The 24,805-nt window shown below is 43.0% G+C and overlaps 1 protein-coding gene across 1 annotated transcript in view; it reads right to left on the bottom strand.

The window, feature by feature from the left end:
- RBFOX1 (RNA binding fox-1 homolog 1) overlaps nucleotides 1-24,805 on the bottom strand; it is a 550,474-nt gene that overhangs the window by 15,517 nt on the left and 510,152 nt on the right. Inside the window, exon 8 of the mRNA XM_049639355.1 lies at nucleotides 22,280-22,360. Coding sequence (XP_049495312.1) covers nucleotides 22,280-22,360 — 81 coding nt within the window. The remainder of the gene's footprint in view (nucleotides 1-22,279; nucleotides 22,361-24,805) is intronic.

Genomic DNA, 24,805 nt, shown 5'->3' with positions numbered 1-24,805 from the left:
GTGGCATAGTAGGTAATATGCCGAGATGAAATAAACAGCCAGCTACAGCTCAATTGTGGAGGCACAGCACTGTGTGATAAACATCACGTTGAATAGTCAAGAAAAAAAAAGGGATTCTTTTTTCCAAATGACAGAAGTGTTTCCTTATTTTTTCAAAACGGATCTCAAACAAAAGTACATCAAATTGGCTTAAGACAGAATTTATACGCAACTAGGTCACTATCTTTCAATGACATTAAATAGGGAATTTAATATGAAGGAACACATTTAGTTCTAGGTCAAAACAAAAATGGAAAGGCTCTCAATTTTGTCCAAATTCAGCAATTTCAAGGTTTGGGGAGAAAAAGGGGGTGTTCCACCCATTCAGTCACTTACAAAATGACCAGAATAGCCACTTAATTTGTTGGAATCTCTGATTCTCATATCTTGTCTATCTATCCCTGAAACACACATTTGGGATTGACTCTTGTTTCATTTCAAAATGCATGTTGATATTAAATACCGCTGTTTAGAAGTGAATAAATCCACATTTTGGACAAACAGTTCCTTACAGGACATCCTCATTTGAGATGCATTGAACAGGAAAACAAAAATTTCTAATTAATGTACAAGGCTAATCACCATTCCCCACATGGAAGAGTAATTTTTCACTGTTCATTTGCTGGGTTTAATCTCAAAACTGACATAACAGGAACGCAATGTCCTATAAATCTCCGCTCATTTGTTTCTTTAATATCCATATTCCATTGAACTACAGCTGCTTGTTGCCGCAGTCTATTACAACTTGCAAAAGTGTCGATAAAAATATTATGAAAGGCAAGATGTGTTTCTTCCTTGCTGCGCGTGCCATTTATTTGGGAAAAAGACAATAAATGGCTTGCGGATTGTCCCCCCAGCCTGCTGCTTGGTGGGTGATTAGTGATTAATTACCTGGCAGCAAATTGACATGGCACGAGGAAATTGACACAGCCCTGATTAATTAACTTTTTATGGGTGGTAGTTACTCACAAAACATTGCGCACCATAATTGAATCTCTTTACACGGCATCATGGTACAAAAGTTTTAGTCAGGTCCAAATTAGCCAGAAGTTTCTAGGCTGTTCTAGGTCTGATTAGGATGTGTCGAAGGAGCTGGCAAGAACTTGAACTTGGAGAGAAAAAGGACATTAGTTGGAGGGAGAAAAGACAGTGCCACTGGACGGGCTGGACTGCCCGAGCTAAACGTATTGACCTAAATCTTTACTGTCTGAGGTTGCAATGCCGACTTTTCTGCCAGCCTCCCGTGGTTGCTGCTTCTCAGGGGCTTCTGCAGATTCTCTTTCCTTTGTCCTTTCCCATGGTTGACTTGATCCCCTCACTCAAATGTTTGCTCCAATGTCACTTCCTCCCCTAAGAGCTTCTCCCCAGTTCTTCAATGTCTCCCAGCTGCTGCTACTGTCACTACCCTTTTCTCTCCCCTTCACTCATCCGCCTCTTACCACCTCACTGGATGGCATCTCTCCATTGGGATGTCTTAGGGACTTATTTTGGTCAATGCCGTGACTCTGGAAACTATAGGATTAGCTGGCCTCGGGTAATTACTGAAATGTTTACTGAGAATCTTGTAAGACGGGCTCAGAATGCCATAATAGTTCAGCCACAGAGGGAAAATGGGGGACAGTCCTCGAACCCGTAAGAATGCTGCTCATGAGTGGTGCCTATTCTAAGAGAAAGTCTGGCTTAGTGAGAACATTACTGTCGAGGGACTCAACCTCACTTGAGAGAAGTCCAGACAATGCTAACTAGAAAAGTGCAAGCAAAGCCGTGATTACAGTTGACAAAAGTACAACGTCCCATCCTCCATGATCAGACAGAGGAGATTCAACTGTAGGCTCTATCAGCTTCTATTTACTAACATCAGCTAACTGCCAGACCCAAAGGTTAACTCACTAAATCTTTGCGAAAACACACATGCTGGGTGCAACTCCTACCTTCACTGTCCCGGGGAAAACAGGAAGATGGAGAACAGCTCAGAAACCAAGGGGCACCTGGGTGGCGCAGTCGGTTAAGCGTCCGACTTCAGCCAGGTCACGATCTCACGGTCCGTGAGTTCGAGCCCCGCGTCGGGCTCTGGGCTGATGGCTCGGAGCCTGGAGCCTGTTTCCAATTCTGTGTCTCCCTCTCTCTCTGTCCCTCCCCCGTTCATGCTCTGTCTCTCTCTGTCCCAAAAATAAAATAAACGTTGAAAAAAAAATTAAAAAAAAAAAAAAAAAAAGAAACCAATGCTCTGCACCCAAACAGCTGGACATTAGAGCCCAAGGTCTTATCTATTGTACAACAAGGCAACTAGGCAGCTGGGATCAAGGCATCCCATGCTGGCCCTGGGCAAAAACTTTGCACTCCCACACTCTCCGTGCCCCCTAGGGGCTTCTCAGTGTTTATTTCCCTCCTACAGCCTGTACAAGGGTTTCATCGTCTCCCTGTATCCGTACCACGGCCAAGAAAACCGGCCCCAATTCGTCATGGACCGAGTTAATTTGCAGGGGAATCTGTTGACAAGCCTCCCTGAGACCTCAATATGCTCCTTGTTGGGGGCAGAGGGTGGCAGTAGGGGGAGGGCAGGTGCCATTTCTTCTGTTCTATATTTATGTTCTGAGATTTCAAGACACCTGGAAGGGCTTTGCTCCTTTTCTGCTAATTGGATACAGGCCACAGGGATCACTACTGATTTATGTTCCCGATAAGAGTCCAAGGCAAGCTGTTTTCCTTCTCCAGTGGGGTTTTGCTCCACATCTGGATGGGAGCCAGGGGAGCCACACACAATCCAAAAATACTGGGGAAATGGACTCTTCCAGTGATGGGAAGCTGTGGTATGCGAACGTGGTATTATATCCACAAACCTAACTACTGTCAAAACAATGAGCTCCTTTGACTAACTTCAACAAGAAATTTTCTCCACGATTTGAGAGCTTTGAATAAAAAACTTGCATAATATTTGGGAGTATTCCACTTGTTTTCTAAATATAAGCAATGTATTAATATTATTATCACTCATAACTCTGTTAGAAACAGTCTCTTCCTTAGAAAAGAAATACACAGGTCGCCTAGCAATAAAAAACAAAGGAAACTAAATGCAATGAACACACAGAGATGATTTACTCTGAGCAGTGAATCTGGTGTTCCCAACGCAGAAATGCTTCCCAAATTAAAAACAAATTCAAAAAGCGGCAACAACAACAAAAAAACCCCACACACAGTGCTCACGTGAATATTCTTTCATCGTTAGGTCTTTGAACGAGGACAGCAGCCTTCGTTTTAACTAATTGCCACATTATTCCCGCTTACCTCCCGAAGTTAGCTGTTGTCTCTTTTCTCCTGGGTTACAAATGGTCTGATTAATCCAACAGACATGTGTGGTGAATGCCATGGCTGCCGAATGCTCAGAGATAGGCTTTTACTGTGCAGAAGACGTATTTGTGATCTGTCTACTCACAGGTATTGACAATACCCCCCCGGGCAGGATTTCTGTAACATTTCATTCAGCAAAACGAGAATGAATCTCAATCTTGGGAGGCTTTAACTTGGCGGGACCGCAGAAGGCATTTGCAGAGGTGCTTTCTGTCATTTGAAGGAACACGGGAGACAAAGCCGTGAGATGCTGAGATCTATTTTAATTTGGATGAAGCAATTTGCCATAATCTGTTCGTTTGACAAAGCCTGTACCGGTGTCAATTTAGCTTTTATCAAGCAGCCAGAGGAAAAAAAGGCAAATAATTTATATAAATAATTACCTTATTGAGTGCGGATACACAGCAAAGTTTCAATTGTTAAATCATTCATGATCTGGCTAACAGGTGGCTGAAACAGCAAGCTCGGAGAATTGCCTCTCCAGGTAGGAAACAAGGCAAGTGAGATAAATTAGCTTCAGAGGCTGGATGGGTTTCCCATGGTTCTCTGGGGCTGCTGCAGCTCCTGAACATGAAACTCTCAGAGCGGGGTTGGCAGTGGTGCACAGGATGGGTACTAGATGCAAACGCACCGGTCACTTCACTTCCATCCTGTATCTATCACTGTGGGTACAGATGGTCGGCGCTGGGGCCATCTGATTTTGAGAGTCAGCTACCACACTTGGAAGGCTGAATCCCAATCCTTTGAGCCACTCCCCACACAAACCTTGAGGACAGGTGTCATCCGGACCTATGGATCATGTGCCCGAGCTGGAACCCACCCCAAACTCCCATCTATAAGAGACCAAAGGAGAACCATTCAGAAATAGGTTGTCCAGTCACTAGGTTAATATGAACATTCCCAACTAGCTTAAAAGTCCCAAGAAGATGCCTTCTATGAAAGAAAGGCAAAGGGTAGACATCTGTTTGAGGAGCAGTCTGAATGGCTCTTTACACGAGGGTGCTCACAAGTGGGTAGGTATTGATGAGTGTGTTCCTGGTAATCAGCCTTGGCCACAGTCACACCACTAGTATACCATGACAATGGACACCCAACTCTGCCTGAAACCAGGTCTTGTCACTGAATACATTGTTGCTTAAGAATTCTGTAAAACCAGTACTAAGGATGAGGGTTTGCCAACAATAATGAACCTTTGGGAAATGCTTCTTCAACCCTAGTAGCAATTACCAAGGGTGGGTATGATATATATCCTTGGACAGGTGTGCCCACAGAAGTGGTTCTGGTATGTTTGTTTTTCTATAACAAGCAATTAGGCATGAAGATCCTATACTACGTGCAAAAACAAACAAACAAACAAAAAACCCAAGGAGACAGATTGAAAATATGTAGTGTGTTATTTGGTCCTAAAAACTGCACTTTGTAAACACTCCTCTCCCCAATTCTCCAGAAGCAATAAAATAGCTTCTGGCATGACAGTACTTTTACATCAATGAAAACATGATTTAAGAAAATGGTGTTTTTGGAGTGAAGCAGGTGTTTACATTACCGTGTTCAAATGAGCTGGGCAAGGCTCTTTTCCCTTCCATGGAGGCAAGCTCAGCTTCCCATCCTGACTCTCTGCACTGCACTGGGAAATGTGCTCTTTGAGGAGAAATAAGGCAAGGGGAGGAGGGGGCCACTTCTGTGGTTGGGCACATTTTGGTGCAAGAAGCACCAAGAACCACCGCCCCCCCACCCCCACCCCGTGCTTGAATTACACGTCACTGGATGTTCTTACTCCCACTTCTAAGCTGTTCACTCCCAGCCGTGCAGACTTTGAGCTGACTTGGCTCAGTTTACAAAGCTGGGTCCCCTAGGAACACACACCTGCTACATTACATCAAGTGGTCCCCTTTATGGTCCAGGAATCAAACAGGATCTTATTTTTGGCCCCTGAAATGTTCAGGTTCGGTCTGAACTCAGAATAGCTTCCCCCCCCCCCCATTTTAAATCCACGTTAGTTTGAGAAAGCAAATGAAGTCCGGATGAGTGCTCAAAAAAATTATTTTTTCTAAAATAAGGTTCTCGGGGCGCCTGGGTGGCGCAGTCGGTTAAGTGTCCGACTTCAGCCAGGTCACGATCTCGCGGTCCGTGAGTTCGAGCCCCGAGTCAGGCTCTGGGCTGATGGCTCGGAGCCTGGAGCCTGTTTCCGATTCTGTGTCTCCCTCTCTGCCCCTCCCCCGTTCATGCTCTGTCTCTCTCTGTCCCAAAAATAAATAAAAAACGTTGAAAAAAAAATTAAAAAAAATAAATAAATAAAAAATAAAATAAAATAAGGTTCTCAGCCCATTGAAGGATTTCTCTCTCATCCCCACCAAGGGCTACAGGAAGGTAGGCATGGCCCCAGAGTTAAACGCGGGAGCTGCACCAGGCAGTTTGTTGGTCTTACAAAAATGTGAGCATTAAAAAGTACTTTCTGTCAAGGCTGTCATAGGACTTGGGGTTTCTAGGGAGCTCCCCCAGAACAACTGCCTCACTGCCTTTCAGAAACATCTCGTCTCGGCCTCGTTCTCTGCCTGTGTACACACTGGAATCCCAGGGCAACGTAGTTTATTGTTTTAATATCTGTCTAACACAAAGCAAACCATCCTCTAGTGACTCCTTATCTGTCATATGTACTTCTGTGAAAGAAATATCAAGACAAATAAGATGTTTGGGGGCACACCACGGGATGGTAGTTTTTGCAATTGGCAGCCTTTTGCAGAAGCGAGACCCCCATCTGCAAAAGACTAAAGCCACTATTCTGCATTGAGATTAATAACCAAAGTGCCAGGAGAGCTAGACGGCAGCCGCCTGAAATGTGGCTGCTTCTTTGCAGATTCTTTCCTGTAAACAACTGAGGATGTTCAACTAGTGGGCTTTCCCACCCCCCCTGGAAATTGTTCTTTTTTTTGGTTTTGTTTTAAAGGGACAAAACAGTAACAACAAAGTGGTCTAGGTCAGGAGCTAACCCTGTTGGGGCAGTAGTGGGGCATGGATTGAAAATACAACTAAACCTGTTGAGGAAACCGGTGTCCAGGTGAAATAACTACATTAACATAGGAGCTAGCAAAAACCTGTTAAAAACAAGCTGTTCATGAATCAGAGCTGTGCCGAACCGTGGGAAGGCAGGGCTGATGGAACAAGGCAGAGGAGACGGTGCTTCAGCCATGGAGAGGCTGACTCTGGGATTTGGAAGGCAGAGGTGGCAGCTGGCAGCTGTGGACAGTCACAGTTCACTAAGTCAGGACCTGGGCTGTGACTGAGGCGACAGGCAGGGCACGGCACATTAGGTGTCTCAAAATCTCCACGTCCCTGGGTTCAATGAGGGAAACAGGATTTTAGCAGGCAAGTATGTCTATGTATAGTGCTGGATGATGGTGAAACAGCAATATTTAACGGACCAAGAGGCACCAAAAAGCTATGTGAACAATGGATAAGTCTCCCATCAGGTGTGGTCCCCAAATAACCCTGTAATTTGTTTGCAATTCTGAGACATTAGCATTACGCATCTATTATCTGTCTTGCCCACTAGAATGCAGCACTCGAGAGGCTGACTTAGGGACGCCTTGCTCATGGAGTATTTATAGTGCCTGGAACTGTACCTGGAATACAGAAATAACTTGATAAAGACCATCAAAGAACTGATAAATGAGTGAAGAATAGAAGGGATCATTTCAGAGAGATGATGACAGAGGGGACACAGGTATGTTGTCATCATAATGCTGAGCCACAGATGTCGAAGAAGCAAGGCACTGATTCCGGATTAGAAGGAGCCACTCCAGAGCACCTGTTCAACCAGAAGTTGTGGGAGGAGCCAGAAACAGCCCAGGCAAATGATGAGGCATCCTAAGTTAATGGAGTCTCACCATGTATTCCAGGGAAACTGAGGCAGGTCTTGGAGAAAGCCAACAGCACCAAAAGCCAACAGCAGGTCTTGGAGAAAGCCAACAGCATCAAATCCACCTTTGTTTGTTGATGGTTATGAGGGCAAAACTAAGTCAATCCATGATCTAGACTGAATTCATGTATATATCTTACTGTGATGTGTACCAAGAGAAGGGTATTCTGTTTATGTGCCTACTTTCCACTATTGGTTTTAAACTGTGATAGAATGGCAAAAATGCAAAAAGCTCAAGGGGGTACACACTGAAAAGAAGGTTCCTTTTTCTCTCCCTCCCCAAGTCCTGGTGTCCTGCCCTTTCAGGTAAGAATGTTAACCTAACAAAGGGGTTGGTAAACTACGGGGCCCTCGAGGGCCACACAGGGCCCCAAGACAGCCTGGTCAATAAAGGGTTAATGGAAGCACAGCCAGACCTATTCATCTATGTACCGTCTGTGGCTACTTTCAAGCTATAGATAGAGTTGAGTACTTGCCAAGAGAAAGCAGACGGCCCATAAGGCTGGAAATATTTACTCTCTGGCCTTTGGAAGAATAATTTTGCCAACCCTGGCCAGATGCATCAGACGGGAAAGAAATGTCTCTGTAGCAACCCAGGGATGGGAAAAAGGAAGCACAAGGTTGGCCTGAATGCTGAAGCTGGACAGCTGCCTAGAAGCTGCACTTGACCACTCCCTTCTCAGACATTTCCAGGAGGGAAGCATGTGGCCTCTTCCATCCCCCACCCCGAACGCGTGGGTAAATTTAGACACTAGTTAAGATGGAAGGCTTGGGGTGGAGTTAGGCTGGGTTTGAAGGTGATCTGGTTGGGGCATCTTAAACAAATTTCTCAATCCTTCTAATCCTAAATTTTCTCAAACGAAAAGGGACATAAAAATCACATTGATTTCATAGTTTTCTTGTGAGGATTAAAGGAGAAGGTTCATGTGAAGAGCTTAGCTGAATGCCTGACATATAATAACTGCAAAGTAACTCTTACTCAATATTAGTATTGTTACTATTATTTTTTTATTATTAGTTCAGGGCTGGAACAAGGTTAGAGTCAGTTAGGTGCTCATCTTGGTGCAAAATATAAGGGGAGGTGGCTCCAGTAATCAGGATAAATCATATTTCACTGTAATTTTTTTAAAAATTAAATTTTTATTAAAAAAATCCATGATGAAAAGACTCTCAAACTTTAAAAAAAGATGTGCTATCCTGAGCATATGGGACCCTAAGGTTAAAAAAAAAATCAATAATACTCATCTTGCCTTCATGGAAAATTTTGATATTTTGCTCATCGTTGATTTTTTCCATTAACTTCAACTTTTAAAAATATTGCATTAGAATATTATTTATCTTGGCTACTGAGTTTTTTTGGCTGAAGTGAGTCCCTCTCTTGTGTCACCCTCATCCCGGCTCAGATTATTCTTCCTTTTAAGTGATTCCTCCAGAAAATATTAGGAAAGACCTTTCCAGAGCCCCACAAAGCTGAGATACTAGAGACAGAGAAAGAACACATGGGTTTTTTAACCAGTATGTCAGTATCACAGTGACCTGTACGTGTACTTTCCATCAACTGTGCTCAGTCTAATGACATTTTCTGTGTTGGGCAGAAGAAAGAGGAAGCCATAAATTAATTTAGGCTGTTACTTTAATTACAGAAACCAATGGAAGTTCTATCAATTACTTAAAAGTAGAAGAGAGCAGGCCTGATTTATGTATGTTTCTGCCACTTAAATCATTGCTTTATGAATTCCACACAATTACTTCCATAAAATCTGCAATCAATACATCAATTAAAACCATGCTACCACCGCTTGCCCTTGAGTTTCATAAAAGTGAATAAACGAGGAAGTGATTTTGCATTTTGATAACATTTAGCATCCTGAGACTGTGGTATCAGATTCTGCCTCCCCCACCCCCCCACTATGGTCAGGTGTAAAAATTTCAGGGGGAGTTAACAGTCATCCAGTCATCTTCCTTTTCCTTTAGGATTTGTTCCTCATATGGATCTAAAGTTCATCTGTGGTTTCCATGTCACTGTGCGAAAATGCACTTGTTTGCATTGATAAGCATATGGAACCACCGGCAGATTGAGGCTGGAAAATGTTTCTCTGACTGTTGACAAATAAAACTGTATCTCTGGTACTTGCTATGGACCAAATAGTATCCACCCCCCCACCTCCCCCCAAAAAGTTGTATGTTGAAGGTCTAATTCCCAAAGTGATGCTATTTAGGGAGGAGACCTTTGGTTGGTAATTAGGTTGAGATAAAATCATGAGGTGGGGCCCTCATGAAGGGATCAGTGTCCTTATAATAAGTGACACCTGAGGGCTTGCTCTCTCTGCCGTGTAAGGACATAGTGAAAAGGTGAACATTCATGAGCCAGAAAGAGAAGGGTCATCAGGAATGACCCTTGCTAGGACCCTGATCTCACATTTTCAGCCTCAAAAACTACGACAAAATAAATTTCTGTTGTCTAAGCTCCCCCAGTCTACAGTATTTGGTTATGGCAGCCTGAGAAAAGTAGTAAGAGTGCCGAACAATACCCACACCGGACCCGGATTTTGTGACCTAAAGTGGGATCTAAAGCCGGTAGAAGATGATACCGACATAGTTGCCCATGTATTTAATAATGTATAGTGGAACCTAAGCAAGATCCAATGCCCCAAAACGGAAATATGTTTGCAATACCTGTGCGATTCCTAGGTTATTCTCCCTGATGAATAATTCTCTCTCAATGGGAATTACAGATAAAATCAGAAGAACCCAGAAGAGAAAGGGGCAGATACATACTGGAAATCCACAAGAGGTAATGTCCACGGGATGATTAATGTGGTGAATCTGACGCTCCTCATGAGGAGAAAGGCAAATGGAAACAAGAATAAACTGAGAGGCGATTTTTCACCCAACCAGTTTTCAACATTAAAAAGAGCACAGGTGGAACCAAGATGGTGGAACAGAATGGAAGTTTTTTGTTTTTTTTTTTGCTTCTTGCATCCATGAAATACAGCAAGATCAACACTAAACCATCCTGCACGCCTAGAACACTGATTTGAGGATTAACACAACAATCTGCACAACCTGAACCACAGAACTCAGCAGGTACATGGCACGGAGAGGTGAGCTGGGGGAGAGAGAAGCCGGCAGAGGGCAGGGAGCTATTTTGTTTGCACAGAGAGGCCAGAGACAGGGAAGAATTTGGGAAAAGCACCTCCCCGCCGCGCAAAAAAAAAAAAAAAAAAAAAAAAAAAAAAAAAGCAGCTGGAGAGACAGGAAAAGTGGAAACAGCCGCAGGACTGAACTAAAAACGGAGGGAGGAGAAAGGAGAGGGTTTAAATTCCGTTAAGACTCTGTAAACGGGGAGCGCAGAGTCCGAAACTCCTCGCCTCCATACCTGGCGGTGCTCTGGTGGGAAGGGCGAAACCTGGGGCCGGATGCGTGTTGTGATTTTGCATGATCCCTCCAACGCTGCCGCTACACGAGATCGCGTGAACCCTCCTTGGGGTGGGCTGGCGCCCAGCCGCAGTCTCTGGCGACGGCAGCAGCAGAGTCCCGCCAACGTTCCCGGGTGAGACCGGCACCCGGCCATTGCTCGGGGAGACCCTCCCGCAGAGGATCTGAGCGGGTCCGAGAGGCGGTCCCTCGGAAGTGAGGGGTCGGGAAACACAGCCGCGACGGAAATAAAACTCAGGAGGGAGGTGCCGCCCAGCAACCTGACGGCTTGCTCACGGACAGTGTAAAAGCAGGAGCGGAGGAAGCCCGAGACAAAGGACGGGAGCGTGATTGCTGGTCGGGAGAGCACCTACACTGCTACACTGGGTAGTTGTGCGACGCCATGCTCACTATTCCTGCGCATGCGCATACACACCTACAAGCGGCACAACACTCCACCCCGGTAAGTTGGGCAGCGCCATCTAGTGGAGAACGGAGCCGTTGCACTAAGCCCCGCCCAACCAGGCCAACCTCGTTCTTCAGGAACACAAGTCTCTCTGCCTGCTTTAGTGTACTGACTATAAAGTGCTTCATAGTTTGACTTCTAGGGGAAACCGAAGTAATTTCAATCGTATTTCAGTCTGTTTGCTGGTCCATCTATTCGATTTCCTTTTTTTTTCATTTCGTTTTCTTGAATACAGAGAGAGAAAAAATTTATTTTCATTTTCAATTCTTATTAAAAATATTTTTCTTTGTTTTCTACTATATTTTTTTACTTTGTTGTAAATTTTTCAAATTCTATTTTACTTCCATCATTTCACTTTATTCTATTTCATTGTATTCATTTTTTCAAATTTTCCAACGTTTTCCTCCCCCCCTTTAATCTATCAAGCTCCTTTCAATAACCAGACCAAAACACACCTAGAATCTATCATCATTTATTTGATTTGTGTGTGTGTTGTTTTAATTTTTTAATTTTAACTTTTTTTTTTACCTTATCAATTCCTTTTCTTCCTTCAGAATGATGAAATGAGGGAATTCACACCAAAAGAAAGAGCAAAAAGAAATGACAGCCAGGGACTTAATCAACACGGATACAAGCAAGATGTCTGAACCAGAATTTAGAATCACGATAATAAGAATACTAGCTAGTGTCGAAAAGAGATTAGAATCTTTCTCTGCAGAGATAAAAGAAGTAAAAACTAGTCAGGATGAAATAAAAAATTCTATAACTGAGCTGCAATCTCAAATGGATGCCACAGTGGCAAGGATGGATGAGGCAGAACAGCCTCTCCTTATGGAGAAAAATGAAGCAGAAAAAAAGAGAGAAACTAAGGCAAAAGAGCATGATTGAAGAATTAGAGAAATCAGTGACTAATTAAAAAGGAACAACATCAGAATCACAGGGGGTCCCAGAAGATGAAGACACAAAAATGGGTACAAAGCTTATGTGAGAAAATCAAACTGGAAAACTTTCCTAACCTGGGGAAAGACACAGACATCACAATCCAGGAAGCACAGAGGACTCCCGTAAGATTCAACAAAAAACAACCATCAGTAAGGCATAGCATTGTCAAATTCACAACATACTCAGGCAAGGAAAGAATCATGAAAGCAGCAAGGGAAAAAAAGTCCTTAACCTACAAGGGAAGACATATCAGGTTTGCAGCAGACCTATCCACAGAAGCTTGGCAGGTCAGAAAGGAGTGGCAGGATATATTCAATGAACTGAATTGAAAAATATGAAGCCAATAATTCTTTATACAGCAAGGCTGTCATTCAAAATAGAAGGAGAGAGGGGCGCCTGGGTGGCTCAGTCGATAAACATCCAAATTCAGCTCAGGTCATGATCTCGTTCGTGGTTCATGAGTTCTGGCCCCGCATCGGGCTCTGTGCTGACAGCTCAGAGCCTGGAGCCTGCTTCAGATTCTGTGTCTCCCTCTCTCTCTGCTCCTCTCCCACTCACACTCTGTCTCGCTCTCAAAAATAAACAAACATTTTAAAAAAATTAAAAAAAAAAACAAAATAGAAGGAGAGATTAAAAGTTTCCCAGACAAACAAAAATTAAAGGAGTTCGTGACCACTAAACCAGTCCTGCAAGAAATTTTAGGGGGACTCTTTGAGAGGGGAGACAAGATTACAGAAACACATACATACATACATAAATATATAAATACATAAATACCAAAAGCAACAGAATAGCAAGAACCAGAGAACACCAACAGAAACTCCAACTCTACAAGAAACATAATGAAAATAAACTCCTATCTTTCAGTACACACTCTAAAAGTCAATGGACTAAATCCTCCAATCAAAAGACATATGGTAACGGAATGGATAAGAAAACAAGATCCATCTATATGCTGTTTACAAGAGACCCACTTGAGACCTAAAGACACCTTCAGATTGACAGTAAGGGGATGGAGAACCACCTACCATGCTAATGGTTGACAAAAAAAAGCTGGCATAGCCATACTTATATCAGACAATCGAGAGTTTAAAATAAAGACTATAACAAGAGATGAAGAAGGGCCTTATATCATAATTAAGGGGTCTATCCACCAAGAAGACCTAACAATTGTAACCATTTATCCTCCAAATGTGAAAACACCCAAATATATAAATCAATTAATCACAAATATAAAGAAACTCATTGATAATAATACCATAATAGTAGGGGACTTCAACACCCCACAGATCATCTAATCAGGAAATGATGGCTTTGAATGACACCCTGGACCAGAGGGACTTAACAGATATATTCAGAATATTTTATCCTAAAGCAGCAGAATATACATTCTTCTCCAGTGCACATGGAACATTCTCCAGAATAGATCACATACTAGGACACAAATCAGCCCTCCACAAGTACAAAAAGATCAAGATCATACCATGCATATTTTCAGACCACAACACTATGAAACTCAAAATCAACCCCAAGAAAAAATTTGGAAAGGTAACAAATACTTGGAGACCGAAGAGCATTCTACTAAAGAATGAATGGGCTAACAAGAAGTTACAGAGGAAATTAAAAAGTACATGGAAGTCAATGAAAATGATAACACCACAGCCCAAAACCTCTGGGATGCAGCAAAGGTGGTCATAAGGGAGGGAAGTAGATAGCAATCTAGGCCTTCCTTAAGAAGGGAGAAAGGTCTCAGATACACAACCTAACCCTACACCTTAAAGAAGTGGAAAAAGAACAGCAAATAAAACCCAAAACCAGCAGAAGACAGGGAATAATAAAGATTAGAGCAGAAATCAATGCAACTGAAGCCAAAAAACCACAGTAGAACAGATCAATGAAACGAGAAGCTGGTTCTTTTAAAGTATCAAAATGGATAAACCACTAGCCAGTTGGATAAAGGGGGAAAAAAGGAAAGGACCCAAAGAAGTAAAATCGAGAATGAAAGAGGAGAGATCACAACCAACACACCAGAAATAAAAACAATAAGAGAATATTATGAGCAATTATACACCAATGGGATGGGCAATCAGGAAGAAATGGACAAATTCCTAGAAACATATACGCTACAAAAACTGAAACAGGAAGAAACAGAAAATTTGAACAAACCCATAACCAGTAAAGAAATCGAATTAGTAATCAAAAATCTCCCCAAAAACAAGAGTCCAGGGCCAGATGGCTTTCCAGGAGAATTCTACCAAACATTTAAGGAAGAGTTAACACCTATTCTCTTGAAGCTGTCCCAAAAAATAGAAATGGAAGGAAAACTTCCAAACTCTTTCTATGAAGCCAGCATTACCTTGATTCCAAAACCAGACCCCACTAAAATGGAGAGCTATAGACTAATTTCCCTGATAAACATGGATGCAAAAATGAACAAGATATTATCCAACCAGATCCAACAATACATTAAAAATATTATTCACCACGACCAAGTGGGGTTTACACCTGGGATGCAGGGCTGGTTCAATATCTGCAAAACAATCAATGTGATTCATCACATCAATAAAAGAAAGGAGAAGAACCACATGATCCTCTCAATAGATGCAGAGAAAGCATTTGACAAAATATAGCACCCTTTCTTGATAAAAACTCTTAAGAATGTAGAGACAGAAGAATCATACCTTGAGATAATAAAAGCTATATACGAGAGACCCAATGCTAATGTCATCCTCAATGGGGAAAAACCGAGAGCTTTCCCCCTAAGGTCAAGAACAAGACAGGGATGTCCACTCTTGCCACTGTTATTCAATATATTATTGGAAGTCTTAGCCTCTTCAATCAGACAACACAAAGAAATAAAAGGCATCCAAATCGACCAGGAGGAGGTCAAACTTTCACTCTTTGCAGATGACATAATACTCTATATGGAAAACCAACAGATTCCATCAAAAAACTCTTGGAACTGATCCATGAATTCAGCAATGTGGCAGGATATAAAATCAATGCACAGAAATCGATTGCATTCCTATACACCAACAATGAAGCAACAGAAAAAGAAATTAAGGAATTGATCCCATTTACAATTGCACAAAAAACCATGAAATACCTAGGAATAAATCTAACCAAAGAGGTGAAAAATCTATACACTGAAAACTATAGAAAGCTTATGAAAGAAATTGAAGGAGACACACACACACAAAGGAAAAATATTTCATGCTCCTGGATAGGAAGAACAAATATTGTTAAAATGTCAATACTACCCAAAGCAATCTACATATTCAATGCAATCCCTATCAAAATAACACCAGCATTCTTCACAGAACTACAACAAACAATCCTAAAATTTGTATGGAACCAGAAAAGACCCTGAATAGCCAAAGCAATCCTGAAAAAGAAAACCAAAGCAGGAGGCATCACAATCCCAGACTTCAAGCTGTATTACAAAGCTGTAATCAGCAAGACAATACGGTACTGGCAGAAGAACAGACACTCAGATCAATGGAACAGAATAGAGAACCCAGAAATGGACCCACAAACATATGGCCAACCAATCTTTGAAAAAGCAGGAAAGAATATCCAATCAAATAAAGACAGTCTCTTCAGCAAGTGGTGCTGGGGAAACTGTACAGCAACATGCAGAAGAATGAACCTGGACCACTTTCTTACACCATACACAAAAATAAACTCAAACTGGATGAAAGACCTAAATGTAAGACAAAACGGCATCAAAATCCTCGAGGAGAAAGCAGGCAAAACTCTCTTTGATCTTGGCCGCAGCAACTTCTTAACATGTCTCCTGAGACAAGGGAAACAAAAGCAAAAATGAACTACTGGGACCTCATCAAAATAAAAAGCTTCTGCACAGAGAAGGAAACAATCAGCAAAACTAAAAGGCAACCGACAGAATGAGAGAAGATATTTTCAAATGATGTATCAGATAAAGGGTTAGTATCCGATATCTATAATGAACTTATCAAACTCAACACCCAAAAAACAAATAATCCAGTGAAGAAATGGGCAAAAGACATGAATAGACACTTCTCCAAAGAAGACATCCAGATGGCCAACTGACACATGAAAAAAATGCTCAACGTCACTCATCATCAGGGAAATACAAATCAAAACCACAATAAGATACCACCTTACACCTGTCAGAATGGCTCACATTAACAACGCAGGCAACAACAGATGTTGGCGAGGATGTGGAGAAAGAGGATCTCTTTTGCATTGTTGGTGGGAATGCAAGCTGGTACAGCCACTCTGGAAAACAGTATGGAGGTTCCTCAAAAAGCCAAAAATAGAACTACCCTACAACCCAGCAATGGCACTACTAGGTATTTATCCAAGGGATGCAGGTGTGCTGTTTTGAAAGGACACACGCACCCCAATGTTTATAGCAGCACTATCAACAATAGCCAAAGTATGGAAAGAGCCCAAATGTCCATCGATGATGAATGGATAAAGAAGATGTGGTATATGGGGCACCTGGGTGGCTCAGTCGGTTGAGTGCCTGACTTTGGCTGAGGTCATGATCTCGTGGTGAGTTCAAGCCCCACATCAGGCTCTGTGCTGACAGCTCAGAGCCTGGAGCCTCCTTCAGATTCTGTGTCTCCTCCTCTCTCTGCCCCTACCCCTCCTCTCTCTCTCTCATTCTCTCTCTCTCTCAAAAATAAATAAATATTTAAAAAAATTTTTTAAAAAGAAGATGTGGTATATATATACAATGGAGTATTACTTGGCAATCAAAAAGAATGAAATCTTGCCATTTGCAACTACGTGGATGGAAATAGAGGGTATTATACTAAGTGAAATTAGAGAAAGACAAATACCATATGACTTCACTCCTATGAGGACTTTAAGAGACAAAACAGATGAACATAAGGGAAGTGAAGCAAAAATAATACAAAAATAGGGAGGGGGACAAAACCTAAGAGACTCTTAAATATGGGAACAAACAGAGGGTTACTGGAGGGGTGGTGGGAGGGGGGATGGGCTACATGGGTAAGGGGCATTAAGGAATCTATTCCTGAAATCATTGTTGCACTGTATGCTAACTAACTTGGATGTAAATTAAAGAATAAATTAATTAATTAAAAAAAAAAAAAAGAATGTTGGGATGGAACCACCAATCCCAGGTTTGGGAAGCTGGATGTGGGATCAGAAGCACTTGTATGTCAGGGCACATGTGAGGATATTTGCTGCAGGCAGAAGTGGTACGTGGAATGACTGTGGCCAGAGGACAGCTCAATGAGCATTCACACATGGGACAGCATGAAAACAGCCAGACAGCTGAATGGGAGGTAGTCACAAAATATGATTAATATGTGTAATGTGCCCATAATATGTATGTGTACAGTCCCCTCTGTAGAAAAGCAAACAACTAACACCTCCATTCCATGTGTGTTTGTCCTTCTTTGCATCCTATTAATGGAGAAAACGTGGAGATAAGGGGGTTGCTTTCTCGTTGTATGTTTTGGGATAAAATGGGGATATTATTACCACATCATTCCACACATATGTGAGTGTGTGTGTTTATTAGCATGCTTCTCCAATTACAGTGAGCACACATCACATTTGTCATTTAAAATCTATTCATGAAATTGTAAAGTAAAGAAAAAAAACAAAGTGGGTAACATTGACCTACTACTTCTTATAGAAATAAGGGCCCGTGACAGCTGGCTTTGCTAATCCAAATGAGAAAGTGACTTTGCCATTTATGAAACCTTGGATCTACCTCTTGATATTTCAAATAATAAAAAGGGGAGGTAATGTTCTGATTTGGAAGAGAGGTGACAGTTTCTCTCCTTTCCTATTTTTGCCCAGAGTCATTTCGGATAATATGCAAGCGCTGTATGCAAACAGCGCTGACCATAAAGCTGGTGACTCTCCCTGAGGCAGGAGCCTCCAGACCACTGGCCCCAGGGCTGCCCCCGCTTTCAACAAACCTCGCCGTTGAGGGGTTGGTTGTGGGCTATGCAAAGCAACCACAAGGCAATTAAATTAATTAAAATTAGTTCAGAACTAACAAATCAGCTCATTGAATTCCTTTAATTTACTTGATGAAAAGTTAATGTTTTAAGACAAAAATATTAATATTAAATGTGTTCCACTTGGTACAAGGTGATCTTCCCTAATTCTCAGGAGTTTTTGCCTTGACTTCATTTGTCTGCCAGAAAGTAGGCTCACTTTACAGTCTGGATGCTAGTGGTTCATCAGAACATGTGAGAGAATGTGTGATGTTTCATGATACAACTTGAATTGGGTTTTCACACCAGGATAAAGGTCAGGATGAGGAGGAAAAACTGGGATCAGTTAGGAAGAATGGGGAGAATCTGTAGGATTAGGTTCTAATGACACAGAGCCATGAGTGGAAATCTCTCTCTAAATGCTTTCACGGCCTGGGTCATATTAGGATGATTCACTTAAGTAGGTGGAAAACCCATTATGCAAAAGTGCATCTTAAAAAACAGATAACCTCAAGTAGGAATTATTTTCATTACAGAGGAATTCAGCAGGGTTCCTTTAAAAACCATCTCCCCTACTGCATTTAAGGGTGTTATTTACAGATGATTAGCTATTTGGCTAGGCAGAGGGGCAATTTAAGTCTAAAACATCCAAGGCCAGTTAAAGATCCATGGGGGGAAAAACACCACAAACTCAGGAGTAATCATGGATATCAGTGAACACACAGGATCCAATTTACCAAATTGTAATTTATACACACCCTTCTTCAAGAGTACAATTCTTAGATAGCCATGAGAAATATATGCATTTTCAGGTTAAAAAGCAGGTGTCTCCTATAAGACTTCTGAGAAGTAAGGGACCCTCAGCTTTTGGGAAGAAGGCTGGATGGATTCTTAGACAAAAAGAGGCCACACCATTCGGACCCCAAAGACAAGAGATGTGGCTCTCGGCCATGTGTATGTCAGAGCCAGAGAGGATATGAACTTCATGTGGCCATGTGCATGCCCCTGGTGTGTGTGTGTGTGTGTGTGTGTGTGTGTGTGTGTATGACATAGATAGAGAGACAGAGGGCAAGCAAAAATGGCCCTTTACATGCTAGCAGGATTTTGTTTATAGAACATAGGGTGTGAATTTGCTCTAGAGCCTTCACCTTAATCTGGAAGAGAAAATCCAGATGTTATACAGAAGCCAGACAACTTGCACACAGTCGAGTCCTCAAAGGTGTTGCTCACTTGGACAACTAAAGCAGAGGACCTGAGCAATGTGTCTCAGGGAGGAATGGATTATCTTGGCATTCAGGACTGTGGCCTCAAGATGGAAATAATCTACAGTCCCTCTGGTGACCCACGTGGGGAAGCAGAAGGCTCATGTAGTTGTCTGTCCTTACGAAACACTAACCGAGCTTGTCTGTCTGGGTACTGTTGCTTAAGGGATAGACAAGTGAAGATTCTTATTGTAACAAATTAGTTTTTGCTTTGTTATGGGGTAGGAGGAGCAGCTATTTATTAGTGGTTGTTTCCTTAGCACTATTCTGTACAAGGACATTTCTTTAATATTTCTGAAAAATTCCTAACCAACCTAAGTGCCCAACCCTGAAGGGGGGGCAGATTAAAATATAATATCATGAAATGATAGAATATTATGAGGCCATTAACATATTTTCAGAAAGTGCACATGACATGATAAATGAAAATAATAGGATGAAATTGTGTAGGTACTATGATTGATTATGCAATTTAAAAGTGAAGGGTATTGGACACACATTATATAGTTTCTATCATTATTATAAATTTTTACTTCTAAAGTCAGGAAAAAAAATGTATAAACCATGAAGTGATATTACCATTTTGTATTTTCAATAATTAAACGGACCCTTTATATCTGAGATCAACACACCTTTTCTGTAAAGTGCTAGAAAGACAATATGTCAGGCTTCATGGACCATCTCTGTCTCTGTCACATGTTGTCTTATGCTTTTGTTTTGTTTCTATAATCCGTTGAAAAATCTAAGACTCATTCATAGTTCACAAGCTTTACAAAAACAGGCTGCGGGCTGTGGGTTGGATTTGGCCCCTAGGCTGCAGTTTGCCGACCCCTGCTTCAGATGACATTGTTTCCTCTGTATAATTCCCCCACTTTAAATATGAAGAATTTGTGACATCTTTTCATGTTTGACATTTATGACACACAATTTCCCTAAAGCTGCCTTAGAAGAGCTACCAATTCAAACCAGCCAACTTGGAATTCATTTGTTTTGTACACTTCTGAACAGGGAACTGAAATGGAAATGTGTATTTCACATGATCACTGAAAGCCATGCTTTCCAATATGGTAGCCATTAGCCCCATGTGGCTAATTAGACTAACATTAATTAAAATTGAATTAAATAAAAAATTCAATGCCTGTGTTCCACGAGTCCACGTACTGGACAGTGCAGATAAGGAACATTTCATCTTAGTTCTATAGGACAACGATGTTACAGAAAACAAAACAAACCAACACTCTGGAATCCAACCGTGGTAAGTTTTGAATCACCAATGTTCCTTCTGAAACTAATATTTATAGAGGAGGTGGGGGATAGGGACAATGGAATGATGATGATATTTAGGGTCAAAGGGAGTCATAAAAGCAGTCAAACGCTGAATAATTTCCCAGTCTCCAAAAACCCATCTACCACATTGTGTCTGTGTGATCCTGGGTTATCACTCCGTCGTGGTGCCCTCCACTCCTCCGCTGTAAAACAAACGTTATAATACCTACCTGGTGCAGACTTCAAGGATGAAACGAGGTTCACATGTGAAAATGTGTACTAGTGTCCTAATTCTATGACATAACATGCACACACATTTACACCGCCCAAAGGGGGCAACTTCCATACATTTAGAAATAACCACTTCTTGCCAGTATGTTTAGATTCTTGTATCTCAGGGACACAGAAAGATACCCTGAATTTAATGAGTGCCCACACTGCTATTGAAGATACGAGGCTGGTTGGGAGGAACACAGGCTTCCCCTACAACCTGGTGCCTTCAGAAACTCTCAGGTTTGTCACAGGCATGTTTCTGGCTCCGGGTGACTGCTTCTAACCTGTGCCCCACAGCAAAGAGTTCGGTTTTTGTGAGCCTTCGGGAATTGAGATGCTTGGGAGGACTCCTCCCTGTCTCATCTTCACATGATCATCGTGTGCCTCTTGCCTCTGCTTTCCACCATCCCTCTTCTCTAACTGGCTTCTAGCAGCCCACCTTCCCCTGTCCCCACACTCACTTTTGAGCACTGATCCCAAAGAGGACCTGTTTGGCAGTTAAGGGGATTTCATCACCCATGAAATACATGAGAAAGTCTCAGCTGTGGCCAGGGGTCTTTTTGAGGAGAAGCAAACCAGCTCGGGTAACCATGATGGAATCCATGAGAACTGTAATTCTTCAACCTGTTCTAGGAACTGGGGTGGGGGTGGGGCATTCTCCACCCTGGAGCATCCATCCCAGGCAGAGAAATCCTTGGTTCTTCCACACCAACATTGTGACCTACCTTCCATATTTACTTTTGGGCCTTCTCCCCACTTGATGCCCACATTCATATCTATTAAAGTAGCTTTTATTGCTATTTCCCCCACCCAGTTACATGGGGGAGAACCACATTCTTCTCTCTCCTCCCCCTGCTCAATAGAATCACACAGCAAAGGGCAGAACAGCCTTGCAAACAAGTCACTGTTTTCCAGTGAGAAAATGGTGCTGGGGAGTGACATCCAAGCACCTGTTGCTAGGGGAGGGTGTCGCTTGGATGGCCTGCATATTTTACATACATCCATTATTTTCATGTTAATTTGCAAAGCTGGGATAGAAGGCAGGCAGTGAGCTTTAGACCCCCCCTCCCCCCACCATCATGCGCCTTCCCCCCCAAATGAATGCCCCATGTCCCATCCATTGGACCTGATCCTGACAGGTCTTAACAAAGGATGACTGGGGCATCCGGGAAGTGAGCATTCAGATGTAATGAGTGAAGGAATTAGATGCTAAGGCGACAGGGAACACAGAGACATGCTTATGGGAACCAACTTCACCTTGTGGAGAGCCAAAGGGAGCGTGGAGCAGAGAGGGAGGGGAGGGGAACTTACATGGCAGGGAGGGTGATTGGACTCAGATTTATGTCACAAAACAGGAAGAGAGCCACAACAGTGGGCTTACTTGCGGAAGTATATACAAGTGAACTGGGGGCACTGTACATGGAAGATCCCTCCTGGTTTGCCTGGCACAACAGCACCGTACCTATGAGAGAGAGACAGATGGCATCTGGTTGGGGAACAGGCACACTGCACCTGAGAGTTCACGGCAACACAAACAAGAAAGGCAGAGACACGAACACATAGCCACATCCCCGTGCCCATCGTGGGAACACCCACAGGAGCCCCATCTCAGCCGAAGGGACTCGGAAGCCCACCCTCCCCAGCCCTCCAAGAAAACGTCACTCCTTGTCATCCGGGCTTTGCGTAGCGGGGTCTGGCAAGCCCCAGGACCCGCCTTCAGATCAGTGATGGTGGCAGTGTGGCATACTTCAGAGGGAGCCTAAGAATTATCAGAGGGAAGTAGATGATAAGCCTGGCTCAGACACCACTTAGCTGTGTGATCTTGGTAAGTCACTGTACCTCTCCGTGCCTTGGGATTCCCATCTGGAAAATGGGGTGAATATACCTACCTCCAGAAAGGGTCGTGAATCGTATGGCTAGAGATGCGCCCAACACAGGGGTTGCCACCTAATCATCACTTAGCAAAGGGTCAGCACGTGCAGGGCTTTGTTTGGAGAAAACTTTTCCTCCCCCACACTTTACACCTTCTGAATTCATTCTTCAGGGGAAGAACAGAAGTACAGCAGGGAGGCAATGAATGCAACTTTCACCTTCCAAGTGACCCATCTGGGGGCCCACGCTGGGCTTGAGGTGAGACAGTCTTTGGCTTCTGCGGTTTCCCACTTGTTCCCAAAAGCTCTCAGGCTTCCAGTGGGAGAGCTGTCTCACCAAGCCTGCAATTCAGAGCTGACTGTCCTCTGCCTGATTTAAAGCAAAGGGCACTGGGCTTCTCCTGGCACAATGGAATTTTACAGCGGGGAAGCACGGTGGAATCTGGAGATATCTCCTCAATCTATGATGTGTTTTGAACATCCACCCACTCTGAGGATGAGCAGGGTCAGGAATCCTCAGGGTATCAAATCCGTTCTCCTGCTGCTGCAAAGCTCACACTCAGAGACTTTGAAAAGGATGAGAGACACGTCTGAGGAACTGTCAGCCCATTACTGACGACGGAAATGGGCTCCTGTGTTTTCTGTTCACTTGCCTGGCTGGGCAAGGGCAGTGCCTCCATTTGGTTTTGGATCCGCTACCTATCGCCACAGCCGGAAGGCTTCCCCCATGAGAAGAAGCCTGCCTTACTGTGAGCTCACCTACATATGCTTGGAGACTTGCCCCCCCCCTTGCTCATGAAGGGGTTCTAGAATCCTAAAGTATCTTTCCCAAGGCCAAAGGAAGTATAGTTAAAACTTGCAGCGTGAGTGGGGGTTTGCCAAGCAGAGAGGGATTGCCATGTGAACCATTAAGAGGCCGCCATCTTTCCTGAAGTGAAAAATGAAACATAGGTCCATGACCTCCGCTCCACCATCCTTCAGGTATGGAGCCAGGATGCATGGATCCCATGAGGAGGGCTGAGAAGGCTTCTGCAGATGCCACTTCCACCCTGTTCCCTGTGTTTCCCTGGGTTTTGTACATGATTTCCAGGTAAAGCAAAGCTCTATTACAATCCCTCCCTCCTTCACTGGCTCAGCCACATCCATCCATTCTTTGACAAGGAGAAGCAGCCCATGGACCATCTGAAGAAATGTCCCCTGATCCTTCTGACGCTTACCCTGGTATCCTACACTTACAGCCGGAGAAGAGCCCCCCACAAAAGTCTGGGTATGAGTGAATGACCTCTTGGCAGTGAATGTATTCAGAGTCTGGTTGGGCCTGAGTCATGATCAGACTTTGCTGAAGTGATGGTTCTTTCTAGTTTATTAGAAAAAAGAAAAAAACTTAACCAACATATAAGCGGGGACTTCATTCACATGGTCTGATTTCTCCTCAGCAAGTCCTTCTGGTTTGGGCAAGAAACTGGCATAGTATGGCAATTAACAGCAGACAAACTGAACACCAGATCTTTGGGGCATGGGGTCCAAAATCAACCAACAGGATGCGCTACCCACCCGGAGGACATGCCCTGACCCCCGCTCTTCTTTATCAATGAGTACCGAGTCTGACTTTGCAGACGCACCCATCTCTGTGTTCTTGCTCATTGCTAGAACCTTAGATACACAGTAACATCTCTATAGGATACACCGATGGCTGCCACATCAGCACCTTCTAGGGGGGGACCCGTGAGAAATTCCATGGGTCTCTCCTATCCACTTCTGGTTAAAAACCACTTTTCAAAATGAGATCTGAAGTTTCTTGGCGGGCTGTGGTTTCAAAAGAAACATAGCACAGTTGTAGCAAAAATATATCCAGAAGGACATTGCGGCATTGTGCAGTCAAAACCTTAGGGTCAATTTTCAACACTCTCAATGCAATTTACAGAATCCCATTGGGACACAACACAGATTCCCTCTAGAAAGCTAAATCCTGGCAGGGCATAATGAAGCTTTCCTAATGCTCTTATGCTGTAGATTCTGAGAAACTGGATTGAAAT

This window comes from Panthera uncia, chromosome E3 (genome assembly GCF_023721935.1).
Source record: "Panthera uncia isolate 11264 chromosome E3, Puncia_PCG_1.0, whole genome shotgun sequence".
In the NCBI taxonomy this organism is placed as follows: Eukaryota; Metazoa; Chordata; class Mammalia; order Carnivora; family Felidae; genus Panthera; species Panthera uncia.
Note: the sequence above shows the minus strand (reverse complement) of the source record. Positions and strands in the feature narration are given on the sequence as shown.